Source organism: Triticum dicoccoides, chromosome 1B (genome assembly GCF_002162155.2).
Source record: "Triticum dicoccoides isolate Atlit2015 ecotype Zavitan chromosome 1B, WEW_v2.0, whole genome shotgun sequence".
NCBI lineage: Eukaryota > Viridiplantae > Streptophyta > Magnoliopsida > Poales > Poaceae > Triticum > Triticum dicoccoides.
The window spans coordinates 519,332,894-519,348,817 of NC_041381.1; the positions used below are offsets into that span (position 1 = coordinate 519,332,894).

Below are 15,924 nucleotides of genomic sequence, written 5' to 3' on the forward strand. Positions count from 1 at the left end.
GCATAAGAGGGTGGTAGATTCAACCTTATCATTCATGGGGTGCCCAAATATAGTTTTCATTCTTTCATAGGTATCTATAGCATCCCCTTCAAGAAAATCCCCTTCAAATATAGAATCTAGAACTTGTTTGAAAGAAGCGGGTAAGCCAACGTAGAAACTTTTTAAGTAAACCTCAATTTGATATTGTGGCACATGGCTAGCCCGAATTCTTAATAACCTATCCCAAGCATCTTTTAAAGACTCATCAAGTAAGTAACGAAAAATTCCGGAGTCCCCTTCATAAAAATTATTTAGATTCTCATTGGTAATCCCGATAGGTCTTTCTAAAACATTATTATTAAGGAGTTTAGAGAGGATGGAGGGGCTATCCAAGGCACTAGAACTTGGAAGCACACCTTTAGCTCTTCTTGACTCGGCCATGGCAACAAGTAATCCAACACACAAGAAAACAGAAAAAGGCAAACAGAAAAGAGAGGAGATTGGAAAGGAGAGGGCTAATAAAACGGCAAAGGTGAAGTTGGGGAGAGGAAAACGAGAGGCAAATGGAAAATAATGTAAATGCGAAGGAGATGAGTTTGTGATGGGTACTTGGTATGTCTTGACTTGAGCAAAGACCTCCCCGGCAACGGCGCCAGAAATCCTTCTTGCTACGTCTTGAGCTTGCGTTGGTTTTCCTTGAAGAGGAAAGGGTGATGCAGCACAGTAGCGTAAGTATTTCCCTCAGTTTTTGAGAACCAAGGTATCAATCCAGTAGGAGGCTTCTCAACAAGTCCCACGAACCTACACAAACAAACAAAGAACTCGCAACCAACGCAATAAAGGGGTTGTCAATCCCTTCACGGCCACTTGCGAAAGTGAGATCTGATAGAGATAATATGATAAGATAAATATATTTTTGGTATTTTATAATATAGATGCAGAAAATAAAGATGCAAATAAAAGTAGATTGGAAGCAAATATGGTAAGAGATAGACCCGGGGGCCATAGGTTTCACTAGTGGCTTCTCTCAAGAGCATAAGTATTACGATGGGTGCACAAATTACTTTCGAGCAATTGATAGAAAAGCGAATAATTATGATGCTATCTAGGCATGATCATGTATATAGGCATCACGTCCGCAACAAGTAGACCGACTCCTGCCTGCATCTACTACTATTACTCCACACATCGACCGCTATCCAGCATGCATCTAGAGTATTAGGTTCATAAGAACAGAGTAACGCATTAAGCAAGATGACATGATGTAGAGGGATAAACTCAAGCAATATGATATAAACCCCATCTTTTTATCCTCGATGGCAACAATACAATACGTGTCTTGCAACCCTTTCTGTCACTAGGTAAGAACACCGCAAGATTGAACCCAAAGCTAAGCACTTCTCCCATGGAAAGAAAGAACAATCTAGTAGGCCAAACCAAACCGATAATTCGAAGAGACTTGCAAAGATAACTCAATCATATAAAAGAATTAAGAGAAGATTCAATTATTATCCGTAGATAAACTTGATCATAAACCCACAATTCATCGGATCTCGACAAACACACCACAAAAAGAGATTACATCGAATAGATCTTCACAAGATAGGGGGAGAACATTGTATTGAGATCCAAAAAGAGAGAAGAAGCCAACTAGCTAATAACTATGGACCCGAAGGTCTATGGTAAACTAGTCATAACTCATCGGAGGGGCTATGGTGTTGATGTAGAAGCCCTCCGTGGTGGAATCCCCCTCCGGCAGAATGCCGGCGACGGCTCCAAGATGGGATCTCGCGGATACAGAAGGTTACGGTGGTGGAAATTGTGTTTCGGTTGCTCCTCGGATGTTTTTGGGGTATGTAGGCTTATATAGGAGGAAGAAGTACGTCGGTGGCCGCCCGAGGGGCCCACGAGACAGGGGGCGCGCCCTATAGGGGGGGGGGGCTACCCTCTCGTGGCCGCCTCGGCTGCTTCTTGACTTGCACTCCAAGTCCTCTGGATCACGTTCGTTCCAAAAATCATGCTTCCGAAGGTTTTATTCCGTTTGGACTCCGTTTATATTCCTTTCCTTCGAAATACTGAAATAGACAAAAAACAGCAATACGGGCTGGGCCTCGGGTTAGTAGGTTAGTCCCAAAAATGATAATAATGTATAAAATAAAGCCCATAAACATCCAAAACAGGTAATATAATAGCATGGAACAATCAAAAATTATAGATACGTTGGAGACGTATCATTCCTCAACAATGGAAGCACTTTGCAGCGCTTCCATTAGAGTGCCCGGCGCCTCTGGTTGGACAGAGGTCACCGACGGAATAGGCACACCTTCTTTCGAAAGAGGTTGCTTGCCTGATTCCGGAGCCGTATAGGTCTCCGTAATTGTATTCGGCTGGGGGTCGAATTGGATATGGCCCCCATCGTCAGTATCCATGGAGATTTTCTCCCCCATGTGTCCGGCGGCTGAAGTTTCATCGTCCAGCGCCGCCCTGATGGCCTCCTGAGTCTCTCCCTGGCCTGGGATCCTTCGAGACAACGCCTCGGCGCCATCCATGGCCTTGGGAGAGGAGTCCGCTGGAAGGGACTCGTTGTCCATCGCCTTTGGGTCCAGCGAATCTCCCGAAGATGAGGACCGCTTGAGGTCGGACCGAGCTGGACTGCAAATGCATGATTCAACATGTTAAGACTATGAAGTAGACAAGGTCGGATATATGAATATGTCCGGGTTTTTGATTACTCATGATTTGGCCAGGGGCTTGTCCCTGGGGCGCCATTCCGAGCTGCTGTCGATGGCCGCTATGGAGTTGTCCAGGAGGGAAGCTTTCCCCTTCTTGGACGCTTCGGCCTCCAGACGCGTGGAGGCCGTCCTTTTCTTTCTCCCTCCCTCAGGGGGGAATGGCTTTCTTCTTCCTCCTCCTCTTCCTTGTCATCCTCGACGGTGGAGGAGTGAGTCTTGGCGTCTTCAAACGTCATGTCCGAAGTGCCCTTAGTACGGAGGCCACCTCTGGTCCCCTTGGCCTTCTTCTTGGCCTTCTTCTCCGGCGCTTGATAGGCCGCCGAAACCAGCATCTTCGTTAGAAGTGGAATTGTTGGGTCTTCGGGCAGTGGAGCCGAACAGTGAATCGGCTATGCCTTCTTTATCCAGCCTTGAGAGAATCAGTAGGGAGGATTAGGCGTCTTCCTCGAGTATGCAAGTAAAGGATACACCTTGAAAACATGGAAAAACTTACTGGACTAGCGGGATGGGCCAAGTCGTGCCCATGTTCCTTGGCTGTAACCGGCCACGTCTCGCTGGCCTTTAAGAGCACCTTCTAAATGCCTTCGTGCGTGATGCCAAAGAAATGTTGCAGGGTCTGGTGCTTGGCCAGATCGAACTCCCACAAATTACAGGTCCGACTTTGGCATGGAAGGATCCGGCGAACTAGCATTACCTGGATCATGTTGACAAGCTTGATGTTCCAGTCCACCGTGCTCTGGATGCGTGTCTGCAGTGCTGTCAGCTCGTCTGACGCAGCCCAATCCAAGCCCTTCTCTGGCCAGGAGGTGAGCCACATCGGGGCTCCGGACTGGAATTCGGGAGCCGCGGCCCAGGTAGTGCCGCGTGGCTCTGTGATGTAGAACCACAATTTTTGTCACCCTTTGACGATCTCCACAAAGGAGCCTTCGGGCCTTGTGACGTTGGGCATCTTGCTCACCATGGTGCCTCCGCGCTCTGCGTGATGGCCACTCACCACCTTCGGCTTCCCATTGAAGGTCTTTAACCATAATCCGAAGTGGGGTGGAATGCGGAGGAAGGCCTCGCACACAACGATGAATGCCAAGATGTTAAGGAAGGAGTTGGGGGCCAGATCATGGAAAACCATCCCATAGTAGAACATGAGTCCGCGGACGAACGGGTGAAGAGGAAATCTCAACCCGTCGACAAAGTGGGGAATAAATACTACCCTCTCATGGGGCTCCGGGGTGGGGACGATCTGTCCCTTGGCTGGAAGCCGGTGGGTGACTTCCTTGGACAAATACCCGGCCTCCTGGAGCGCCGTAATGTCCTTCTCCTTGACGGAGGAGGCCATCCACTTGCCCTGCGCTCTGGATCCGGACATGGTTGGAGTGCTTTTTTTGGCGGAAAAGATGAGAACTTGGGCGCTGGAGCTCGAGAATGGTGGAGGCAGAGAGAAAGAAGGCATGGGTGGAAGAGGTGAATTCTTATCTCTTTATAAAGGCAGCGAATATCAAGTGCCTCCCCACTCGCCCTAAAAGCTCGCCTATTCCCCAAGGGTCGCGCAGGTGGCACGGTTGGGTTACCCACGCCCGTATTGATGAGAATCCCGAAATAAGGGGACACGATCTCTGCTTTGACAAGACGTGCCAATAAAACCGCATCTCGAAATATGGAGCGGCAGGCTAAAAAACGGTTCAAATAATGGCCAGGCGGTGACATGATGTCACGCTACAAAAAGTTGTCAGTAGATTGGATTCGTGAAATATTATACTCTCTACGGTTGTGTGTGGAATTTGTTTTGCAGAGCCGGACACGATTTTTGTGTTCAAAGACTATTTTGGAGTATTGGGAGAAAGAACCTGCCTTGCAATGTTCAAGACAATCTGTGCGACGAACACCTTGTCATTGAAGCCTGGTTCAGGGGCTACTGAGGGAGTCCTGGATTAAGGGGTCCTCGAACAGCCGGACTATGTAACGTGGGTCGGATTGTTGGGCCATGAAGATACAAGACAGAAGACTCTCTCCCGTGTCCAGATGGGACTCTCCTTGGCGTGGAAGGCAAGCTTGGCGATCGGATATGAAAATTCCTTTCTTTGTAACCAACTTTGTACAGCCCTAGTTCCCTCCGGTGTCTATATAAACTGGAGGGCTTAGTCCGTAGAGGCAATCATAATCACATAGGCTAGACTTCTAGGATTTTAGCCATTACGATCTCGTGGTAGATCAACTCTTGTAATACTCATATTCATCAAGATCAATCAAGCAGGAAGTAGGGTATTACCTCCATAGAGAGGGCCCAAACCTGGGTAAACATCGTGTCCCCGCCTCCTGTTACCATCAACATTAGACGCACAGTTCGGGACCCCCTACCAGAGATCCGCTGGTTTTGACACCGACAGCAACCGCCAAGGCCCGGCAGGCGTTGTACCTGGTAATCTCCTTGTCGGGGTCATCAACCTTGACCTTCTTGGCGGTGCCAGGGTTGTCGGATTCCTCGATGGCAAGCACGGTCTTTCCCTTGCGCTTCCTATTACATCGTCGACCCTTCTTTGTCGGGGCGACGACGTCTTTGTCTTCAGAGTCACTTCCCGCGTCGACATCCTCGTCGGGGTACTTTCTTCCTTCCTCAGCTCGGGCACATCTATCGGCCAGAACGTACAGTTCGGCAACATCTGTAACCTTGTTCATCGCCAGCTCTTCACGCATCTTACGGTTGTGCACGTTCTGATGGAACATGCTGATGACAACGGCGGGATGAACATCGGGGATGTTGTACTGCACACAGCTGGATCTCTGTATGTATTTGCACAAACATTCTCCATCCCTCTGAGGGATCACATGCAAATCGCTTGCCTGGCCAGGAGCTACGTGGCCGCCCGTGAAGGCACCAACAAACTCGTGGCACAGATCGGACCAAGAGGAGATGGAGTCTATTAGCAAATGCATCAACCATGACCTGACGTTGGGCTTGAGCACCAACGGGAAATAGTTGGCGAGCACCTTGTCGTCTCGTGCTCCGGCGGCTTGCATCACGATGGTGTAGACGCTCAGGAATTCAGACGGATGAGTCTTGCCCTCGTACTTCTTCGGGACCTCCGGTTTGAACACGCGGGTGTTGGGCCACTGGAACTGCCGCAGCTCATGGGTGAACGCTCGACAAGTTATCGCATAAGGCAAGTCGTTAGCGTCCCCTGGCGCAGGCGTGTACGCAGTAAGCCCATCACGCCTATCAGATTGATGATGTGCCTCCTGTCGGTGCTCGATGGTAGTCCGGGCATCTTCCTTGAGCCTCTCTCGAAGAACTTGACGTTGGTCGTTATGCGTCCGTGGGTCAGACGACACCGTGGACACGTTGTCATGGGCGTCAATCCGACGGGCTGGCCGCGATGGAGGGGAGTGCATCGTGGCTGCGGCGCCTCCAACCCTTCCACTGTCAACGCGTGCCGGCTCGATGGTCCGGTGCCGCGCCGGACTTGCTTCCCGGTGTCCATCCATGTTGGCATGTCCAATAAGGCTTTGAGTGGCAGCCGTCCACTCTTCTTGCTTCTCCAGAGCAGGAGGAAAGTCGAGGACTAGCTGCGCTCGCGACAGTGCTTCTGCTCATGTGGGTGGCAGCGACAGGTGCAAGAAATGGGAGGAACTAAGACTTCTAACTATGTTAGAAGGAGTCCCATCACGATTCCGTGGCCACACACCTTTTTTGCCAGCGTCATGGCATGCATGTCGGCCCTGCGCGTCATGAGAGTGACGCAGAGGGCTCTTGCCATGGCGACGCCTAGGGTCCTCACTGTCGCGGCGCTGTTCATCGCGCACGAGCTGGGAAGACTGCAACACATGCGCTGGCGGGGCGTCCTTCTACCCTTGGAGGTCCCCGCACCACCCACAGGTAGCACGGCTCCATCCTTGGGCGCGGCGGCGTGCGGGCCGCTGTCACCACTGCAGACGACACCGCTCGCCTGGCTTGTCGTATCTGGGTGGCGTGGACGATCTTGATCTCCTCCACCACTGGCGTCTGCCACATCACCCGTCCGTGCGGGCATGGGCGGGGAGGCTCCAGACGGGACGGCCACTACGATCATCTTCTTCTTCGGCGCCATGGCGATGAAGAAACTACTACACTAACTAATAGAACAGATTCTTGCAACTAATTCCCCCTACCTGGCGCGCCAAAGATGTCAAGGAAACGAACACCTATGGGATCACAAGTATCCCTTCTACGTTCGGCGGGGGATTAGATGCACGAATAGTAGGTCTAACAGTCAGCGCACATGGATTTTTACCTAGGTTCGGGCCACAAAGATGCGTAATACCCTAGTCCTGCTTGTCTGGATATATGTGTTCTTGAGCTTTTGAACGAGCTGCCGTGCAAGCACGGTCCAAAAGTCTGAATCTTGTCTCTGTACGCCTCGGGCCTCCTTTTATACGTAAAGGGGTTGCCACAGTGGCACACAGGAGGTGGCAAGCTACACTGTACGTGCTTATCGCTCGTCACCATAGGACAAATGCATTTAATGCACTGCCTACGTGCCCTTTTCCTTTATCGGGGACGGCAATAGAAGCCATCCCGTCTGTCGCCGCTCCTCCTTGCCTCGACACGCGTCCAGGCTGACGAGGCATGTAGTGCCACACTGGCTAACTAGCTTCTTTGTTGGTGGGATGGTAGAGCCTCCATGAAGATCTACAGGCTGCCACACGGGCGCTTGCTTAGTTGGCACACTGGTCGTCGCACTGGAGTCGTGGTGAGGTGGCAAGTCATTGTCGGGCGCGGGCCTGGCCGCGGCCCAGCGATCGTCCCCAGCAAGGCTTGCCGGGGCCTTGCAGTTATCCCTGGCAAGGATCTTGCTGGGGGTCTTCGTCCTCTGGTCCCACGTGGACTCGTAGGCTTTCAATCTTTATGAGGATCTGTATGCTATCAAGCATGCATTCTCAGATCTTGGTTTTAACATTGTCGATGGTGTCAGAACTCTCAGCCTCAAGGGTGATGGGCTTGCTGGTGTTGCATAGGTTGCCCCGGTAAGGGTGTTTGCCGGGGGAGGTCCAGCTCGCCTTCCGCTCCTTGTTCTTCGAGTAACTGTCTTGGCAGTCTTTGTGTTTTATCTTCCTCTGCCTCGCCAAGCCCTACCGTAGGCGTGGCTGCGACTATTCGTGCACAAGTAAGTGGTACATAAGTACTCATAGTTTTGTACACCGACAAAGAAACTATCATTTACAATGTTGATCCAGTTGTTCCCACTGCTTATATTGAAAAACCACATTTCCCTGTTAGGATGAAGGAACATGCTAAAGTTTCAACTGTGGTCAACAAAAGTTATATTAGAACACCTAAACCAGCTGAACAAATCAGAGTTGAACCTAGTGTCGCTATGGTTAAAGATCTCTTTGTCAATAATATTGATGGGCATGTTATTTACTTCTGTGATGAAGCTGCTAGAATTGCCAAACCCGATGAAAAAGATAAACATAGACCAGTTGTTGGCGTGCCTGTTGTCTCAGTCAAGATAGGAGATCACTGTTATCATGGTTTATGTGATATAGGTGCTAGCGTGAGTGCCATTCCTTTTTCCTTATATGAAGAAATTAAGAATGAAATAGCACCTGCTGAAATAGAAAACATAGATGTTACTATTAAACTTGCCAATAGAGATACTATATCACCAATTGGGATTCTTAGAGATGCTGAAGTCTTGTGTGGGAAAATAAAATACCCGACTTATTTTCTTGTTCTTGGTTCCCCACAAGATGACTTTTGTCCCATTATCTTTGGTACACCTTTCTTGAACACCTTCAATGCTAAAATAGATTGTGAGAAACAAACTGTCGGTGTTAGCTATGATGATGAATCTCATGAATTTAATTTTTCCAAGTTTAGTAGAAAACCTCATAAGAAATATTTGCCTAGTAAGGATGAAATTATTGGTCTCGCTTCTATTGATGTACCTCCTACTGATCCTTTAGAACAATACTAGTTGACCTGTTGCACCAAATGGCGCAGAGACCTGCTGAAGACATGTTGTCGATGAAAATAGTTTCATGCTGCAAGAACCTTCAACTAAATCATGCTATTTTTTAAACATGTTTATTACGTTGTTAAATAATAGTATGGAAAAAGGGAAACTGTGCATAATATGAATATGCTCAGTTTGAAAATAAGGGCACTATGATGAGAGAGTAAAGTTGGCATGGTTGTATTTTTTAGCAAGTTTGGAAACATGGTTATCATGATGAGAAACCTGGCCATGCATATTTTTCCTGCAAAAAAGGAGGGGAAAAAGATAAGAAACCTAAAAAAACATGTCTTTGTTGTGAATATACAGAAATATAGGGATCAGAAGGTATTAGGATAGCCCATATGTTATTTAGCCCAACTCACGTAGAGCGATGCCTGTGACCCGTGAGGAGCTGAATAAGAAGCGGCGGGGGCGGAGCGAGCAAAGACTGTCTATCCCCTTCCTTTCTTTCTCGGTTCATCGGCTGGGTAACAAATAGCATAGAGACCCACTAAATCCATGTTCAGCATGAAAAGAAATTCCATGTTTTAGTTGTTTTAGTAGCGGGCAAGCATATATGATAACAAATTTAAACCCCTTTAATAAAAAAATAGAGACTTGTCATCTACAATGAGATATACCTACACATTTTAATTTGGTAGTAGAGTCCCATTTCAAGACCATGTCATGTTGAAAAAATGTGTATTTTTTAGTAATCTGCCGTTGCGCCAAATTGCGAACATATCCACACCATACGTGCTTTGAAAATATTCCATTTATCAGTATCGAGCAAGCACATATGGTTACTATTCTAACCACCATATAAACAAAATGAATGGGGGCTTGTATAAGGGTAACCAAAGTTCAAAAGAAAAAAGTGTTGTATGTGTTGTTTTTCCGATGAATTGGGTCTTGGAACACCTGAAATAGGCAAGCACAATATTGCAAGTAAGAAAATGTGAAAAATTGCTAATAACTTGCCTCATATACATGATAGTTTTAGGTCATACAAGGAGTGGGGAAAAGAAAAGCAGTCTATATGTGATGAAGCAAGCCTAAGTCAAATAGGTAATGCCCATACAACCAAGTTCATTACAATGGATGGCTTTCAGTCCTAAAACTGGAAAGTAAATATGCATAACAGAAGTGAATCGTAGAACGTGGTTTATACAAATTCATGAATATACTTAATATCCTGGCAGCACCATATCCATACTACTTGAGGAAGTAAATAATCAAATGACAATCACATGGGAGTTGTAGTTTCCACTTTACAATCCGAACAAAACTATATAGCTGATCTCCAGGTAATTACATGACACGACAATGGCTTCGACAAATATCCATCTTTTATGGCATAAACACACATATATATATATATTGATTACAGTCAGTAATGAGAAGTGATGGTAGCTCACTCTATAACATCGTCCACACCAGGAAAATATGGTAAAGCAGTCAGATCCCACAACAAATATGATATGAAAATCTTGGAAAGAGAACTATCTAGAGAACAAACTTACATGTAAAGATGTGTTATGGCCTGTGAAAATGGAATAGTGTTATGTCACACTATTTGGCTATTGCTATAGAAAAGCTGCTGCAACAATAAAAAGAAAAACTAAAAATTGTGCTTATGCGCAGTATAATGCCTGGTCATCAATATTTTGCATCAAATCTCAGCAAATGCTCTAAATACATATATCAGGAACTTCTTCTAATACTCTAGTAACATAATCTAAATTAGCCGATGTGGAATCCTTCAGAACTAATCGGCCGACATAAAGCCGGTGAAATCAATAACATAACAGAACAATAATTAAATGCTTAGTCATTTGATTAGTATGCCACACTACATGCCGGTGACAATCACCATATTTTATTTACATATCTAAAGCCATCGGCGCCTGACATTATCAAACTATAATAATCAGTATGCCACACTACACATTTATTTAACTTGCAATAAAACTTCAACAAACATATCAACTAATGGTACCTGGTGTATGCCATGCAGAGAAAATTGCACTCTGGCAGAGCAACGACATGCTAGAAGCTGACAAAAGTATTACAGATTGACAATAAATAATAGATAGCTCGATCAGTATCCACCGTTGTTGGGACTATGAAATTAAAATTCCATATCTATCAGAAAACTGACAAAGCTTGAGGGCCTCATAAATACGAAGAAACAGCATGTGCAGAGGGGCCATACTTACTGATTAAGAAAACTCACTTTTTAGCAACCAGACTCCCTTCATTTAACAAAGGAGAGGTGGGGGCATGGTCATGGGATTTGGGCTCAGGAGCAGTAGGGCTGAAAATAGAGAAACCATACACATCATAACGATGATGTACTTCGACAGCCATGCACATGACGGATAGTGTAAAGCTATCTATCCCCAGAACTACATTTAAGTAAGATCATGAAACTAAAATCTGCTATGCCATTACCTACACTGCCTTCGTATATGTTATCGGATTAACATGTATGGAGACAACAGAATATACCAGGGGATAATTAAGTAACACAAGGAAAACTATTACCAAGGTAATGGGGTTCATAACATACCTGAATGGTGCTGTGGGCAAAAATCCATTGTCTACTTCTCTTGAAGCTAACATCTACCCTTTCCCAAGGAATTCTATTCAGGCTTTTGAGCGTTACTTCTGAAATAGGGGACAAATTAATTCAGTTAGAAAAAATATCATCTTAATCATCCAGGAGAAATGGAAGTACGGAACGGTATTGGATATAATACAAAACACACTAAATAACAACAAAACTTTAGCTCCAATGCAAACATGAACCAGCGTAAAGTCTTCGTCATTAGAAACTTGGCATCTATGGTTTCTGCTAGTTTATCAAGTCCTTGGACAATAAACAACACATCATCATGGAAAGCATCTATGATCTCTATGTAAACACACTAATTTCTATGTGAACACACCAGGTTATAGAAATTAGAAAGTATAATTAAGTAAGAGCAGCATATACGATCTATAATAATGCAAAGCACATTACCTCCATAGTCTAGATTTATTAGTTCAAAGTTTAATCTCAGGAAAATTCAAGTTATTTTATACACGCCAGTATTGTACTTGACTATATATCGATCTACATCAACTCCTGGAAGGGCAAAATCTCAGATTATAAAGGAATCATACTTGTTCTAGAGGCAACATTTGAGGACTGATACCTCCCTTATGTTCCATTTGAGCAATAGTGCACGCAATTCTTAGTTCCCTTATCATCGCATCCAAGAAAAGGCAAGTCAAACAAGAAACTGGAAAATGTCGGTAAATGGCAAATTTAAGATTATCACTTCAGAGTCTTCTTGCCAAGATTTGCTGCAAGAAAAACGCCATCAGGCTTCAACGCCAACCTACACTGCCAATTACCATAGTTCAGATTTTTAGCGCTTGATAACCTAATCTTTCAGTGTTTAAAATAAAAGACTTACCTGTATCATTGCTCGAGGTAGATCATCTGTCCAATGAAGCCCAAGACACCTCATTATTAAATCCTGGGAGCTTCAGAAACCAAGGGGAATAACACGGGACGGGGCTCATCCACCTGAGCTGAAATCACAAAACCGGTAAGGCATAGAGATTACAGAAATACTATACGCCCGCAAGTCTATTGATGCGATTAGATTGAAAGTAAGCACCCATTTTTAGCACAGCAAAAGAAACAGGGGCAGCATGTAATTAGAAAGTATAATTAAGTAAGAGCAGCATATACGATCTATAATAATGCAAAGCACATTACCTCCATAGTCTAGATTTATTAGTTCAAAGTTCAATCCCAGGAAAATTCAAGTTTTTTTATACACGCCAGTATTGTACTTGACTGTATATCGATCTACATCAACTCCTGGAAGGGCAAAATCTCATATTATAAAGGAATCATACTTGTTCTAAAGGCAACATTCGAGGACTGATGCCTCCCTTACGTTCGATTTGAGCAATAGTGCACGCAATTCTTAGTTCCCTTATCATCGCATCCAAGAAAAGGCAAGTCAAACAAGAAACTGGAAAATGTCGGTAAATGGCAAATTTAAGATTATCACTTTAGAGTCTTCCCGCCAATATTTGCTGCAAGAAAAACGCCATCAGGCTTCAACGCCAACCTACACTGCCAATTACCATAGTTCAGATTTTTAGCGCTTGATAACCTAATCTTTCAGTGTTTAAAATAAAAGACTTACCTGTATCATTGCTCGAGGTAGATCATTTGTCCAATGAAGCCCAAGAAACTCATTATTAAATCCTGGGAGCTTCAGAAACCAAGGGGAATAACACAGGACGGGGCTCATCCACCTGAGTTGAAATCACAAAACCGGTAAGGCACAGAGATTACAGAAATACTATACGCCCGCAAGTCTATTGATTTAATAAGATTGAAAGTAAGCACACATTTTTAGCAGAGCAAAAGAAACAGGGGCAGCATGTAGTATAGCTGACAAATTGCAATAGAAAACACCATTACCCGATAGAGTGATCATCTGCACTTTCAAAAGTTTGGGCAGAAGCCACAGCTAAAAGGCGTATTAATTAAGTTGAATATGCCAATTAAATAGGGCAACACATTCAGTTCTCAACCATTCTAGGTATCTCGGATGCACACACAAAATCTATAGCACACATCCTTCCCACACGCAAACACGAAATATAAGCAGCACGAGGCAAATCAAAACACGACAGGCAGCTAACTCCAAAACAATAAAACGAGCAGTGAACCAACCACCATGACAGTAAGTAGGAAAGGGCAAACCTTGAGCAGGAGAACAAAGAAACAACATCGTTGCAGGATCTTCTGTCCCCATCTCATATCCAACTCACTTCCTCTTAGATCATTACCTTGGGAAGCTCGTGTTGACGGCGTATTGAAGATGTCTTCCAGCCAACAACGACTGAACTTTTACTCAAGGCCATAAAATAAAGTGCTTTAAATTCTGAATTGGTAAATAGATAGCCAATATGTTTATATTGATCTGCTAAGTACAAATATTCATGGTACAAGGATACAATTGCCACAAACATTTGAGTAAGCAACATAGGGCTTGAAAGAACGAAGAGCTAATCTGCACGTAGAAACAAAGTATAAGATGCTCTGTTTGACACTATTTGATAGTGATAAGAGGGAAGGGTTTGCGAACACACAACCATGGCATATTGGCATACCTCATCAATGAATCAGGGGCCAAGGGGAGGAGGCCGCACAGAGAGAGTAAGAGAGAGATTGGGTGAAGCTCACCTCGATGTTGGCGGCAGACGCGGTCGCCGTCGCTCCTCGTGTGCGCATCTCCCCAATCCGCGCCCCTGGCCTTGACCATCGCGCCCGCTGCCTGCCGAGCCTGCCGTGTCCGCTGCCCTCCGAGCCTGCTGCACCATGTGTGGCATATTATATAAGACGTTCATCACATTCAGAATCTAACTGGATTCATCCATTTAATCAAGTAGCAGAGGGAGATGAATCGCATAGATACCCTCCGCAAAAATCTAACTCATTACACATATGATATGCTCTGCAAAAATCTAAGTCGTTCATACATATGCTCTGAAAAATCTAACTGGACGCATGCATCCAACAAAAACGAAGGAGGACAGAAACGGAATGCTCACTGCATACATACATACATACACATACAACAATAAGAAAGAATACCACAACATATACACATACAGTAGCAGCTATCACCATGCATATATCACCATTCACCAAGAGGGAAAAAACGAAGACTGAACATACATCAGCCATATATCAAGCTATCGCCATAGAAAGACAGTGAACAGACAGTCAGACACATACAGCGTCAGGTATCACCATTGAAATTACCTTGGGAGCTAAGTAGCGAGTTGGACGAGGCAGAAGCGGGCTGTACGGAGGGCCCGAGGGGGGCTGGGGGCCTTGCCGCCTGGGCGGAGACGCGGAGGCCGGAGGATGGGTCAGCAGCGGCCACAGACGAGGAAGGGAGGGGACTGGTGGAAGTAGTGACGAGGGAGGAAGGAGGGAGGAGAAGAAGGTGCACGCGCGACGACGCTGCGAGGAGGAGGAGGCGACGTCAGGTTGGGAAGCCCTCCTGACCACCCCAACTTGAAGACCCGCACTCCCATGTTCTCCGACGGTGGTGACCTGCGCGCGAGCGATGGGAAGGCGAGGAGGAGAAAGAGGCGAGGTGGTGAGGAGGAGCAGTAGGCGGCAGGGCTCCTAGGCCGAAGGCCACGGCAACGAGGGAGGAGACCGAGGGAGCGAGGCGGCGGACGAGGGAAGGAGGAGGAGGGACCAGTGAGGGGCGTGGGGGATGTGGATTGGGGCTAGGGTTGGCGAGCCCAATGGGCTCTGCGGGCAGGAGGGAGGAATCGCAGGCGGCGGCGAGGCTCCGGGGTGGAGGCCGTGGCGAGGCGAGGAGGAGGGATGGAGGAGGCGGGCGAGGCTATGGGGATCGAGGGGAAACAGGGCTAGGGTTTGGGTGGTGGCTAGCGCGGGATGCGGGGCGCGGATTGGGCAAAATCTCATGCACGCGGCCACCGCCAACCCAGCCAACAAGCACGCGAGACGAGCCCACTCGTTATTGGTCAGTCAAAACGACCGCGAAATGAAAAATCTGTTATAGCGAGGTGAAGATCCGACGGCCAGGACACGCCAGAAGGGCAGATCCGACGGCCCACGAAGGCCCAATCGGGGGAGCCTCCTAGAGGTGAGTTGGCTAGCTTTTTTGTTTTAAATTTGCTAGACCATGAAAATGATTTGCATATGCGCGAAAGAAATGAAATAGATAGAATCTTGTTCGAACAACAACCTCTGCTTAAACACAATCTACCTATTGAAACTCTAGGAGGTCCTCCTCATCCTAAAGGTGATCCTGTATTTGAATTAAAACAATTACAAGACACTTTGAAATATACTTATCTTGATGAGAAAAAGATATATCCTGTTATTATTAGTGCTAACCTTTCAGAACATGACGAATAAAGATTATTGAAAGTTCTAAGGAAACACCGAGCTGCTATTGGATATACTCTTGATGATCTTAAGGGCATTAGTACCACTCTATGTTAGCACAAGATTAATATGGAGCCTGATGCTAAACCCGTTGTTGATCACCAACGCCAGTTAAATCCGAAGATGAAAGAAGTGGTAAGAACGGAAATATTGACACTTCTGAAAGCAGGTATAATCTATCCTATACCTGATAGTAGATGGGTAAGTCCTGTTCATTGTGTCCCTAAGAAGGGAG

General features: G+C 46.0%; 1 protein-coding gene across 42 annotated transcripts; it reads right to left on the bottom strand.

Moving 5' to 3' along the window:
* Window positions 1–8,675: 8,675 nt before the first annotated feature.
* On the bottom strand, window positions 8,676–15,177 carry LOC119346039 (putative methyltransferase At1g22800, mitochondrial). 42 transcript variants are annotated; one of them, XR_005167344.1, is made up of 11 exons: window positions 14,523–15,177; window positions 13,941–14,065; window positions 13,458–13,767; window positions 12,892–13,003; window positions 12,145–12,813; window positions 11,849–12,066; window positions 11,253–11,350; window positions 10,917–10,997; window positions 10,204–10,280; window positions 9,064–9,601; window positions 8,676–8,942 (listed from the first exon to the last, which is right to left on the bottom strand). XR_005167344.1 is itself a non-coding variant. In XM_037615792.1 (5 exons), exons 1-5 carry the CDS (start codon window positions 12,898–12,900, stop codon window positions 10,248–10,250), a joined length of 252 nt encoding a protein of 83 aa, XP_037471689.1. In that variant the 5' UTR covers window positions 12,901–12,902; the 3' UTR covers window positions 9,944–10,247. The 42 variants fall into 42 exon arrangements, 1 of the variants encoding a protein (XP_037471689.1); XR_005167387.1 differs by lacking the exons at window positions 8,676–8,942; window positions 9,064–9,601 and having other exon boundaries at window positions 9,944–10,280; window positions 12,145–12,557; window positions 12,637–12,674; window positions 12,754–12,813; window positions 14,523–15,175; XR_005167381.1 differs by lacking the exons at window positions 8,676–8,942; window positions 9,064–9,601 and having other exon boundaries at window positions 9,944–10,280; window positions 12,145–12,257; window positions 12,453–12,557; window positions 12,637–12,813; window positions 14,523–15,175.
* Between the last annotated feature and the right edge of the window lie 747 nt (window positions 15,178–15,924).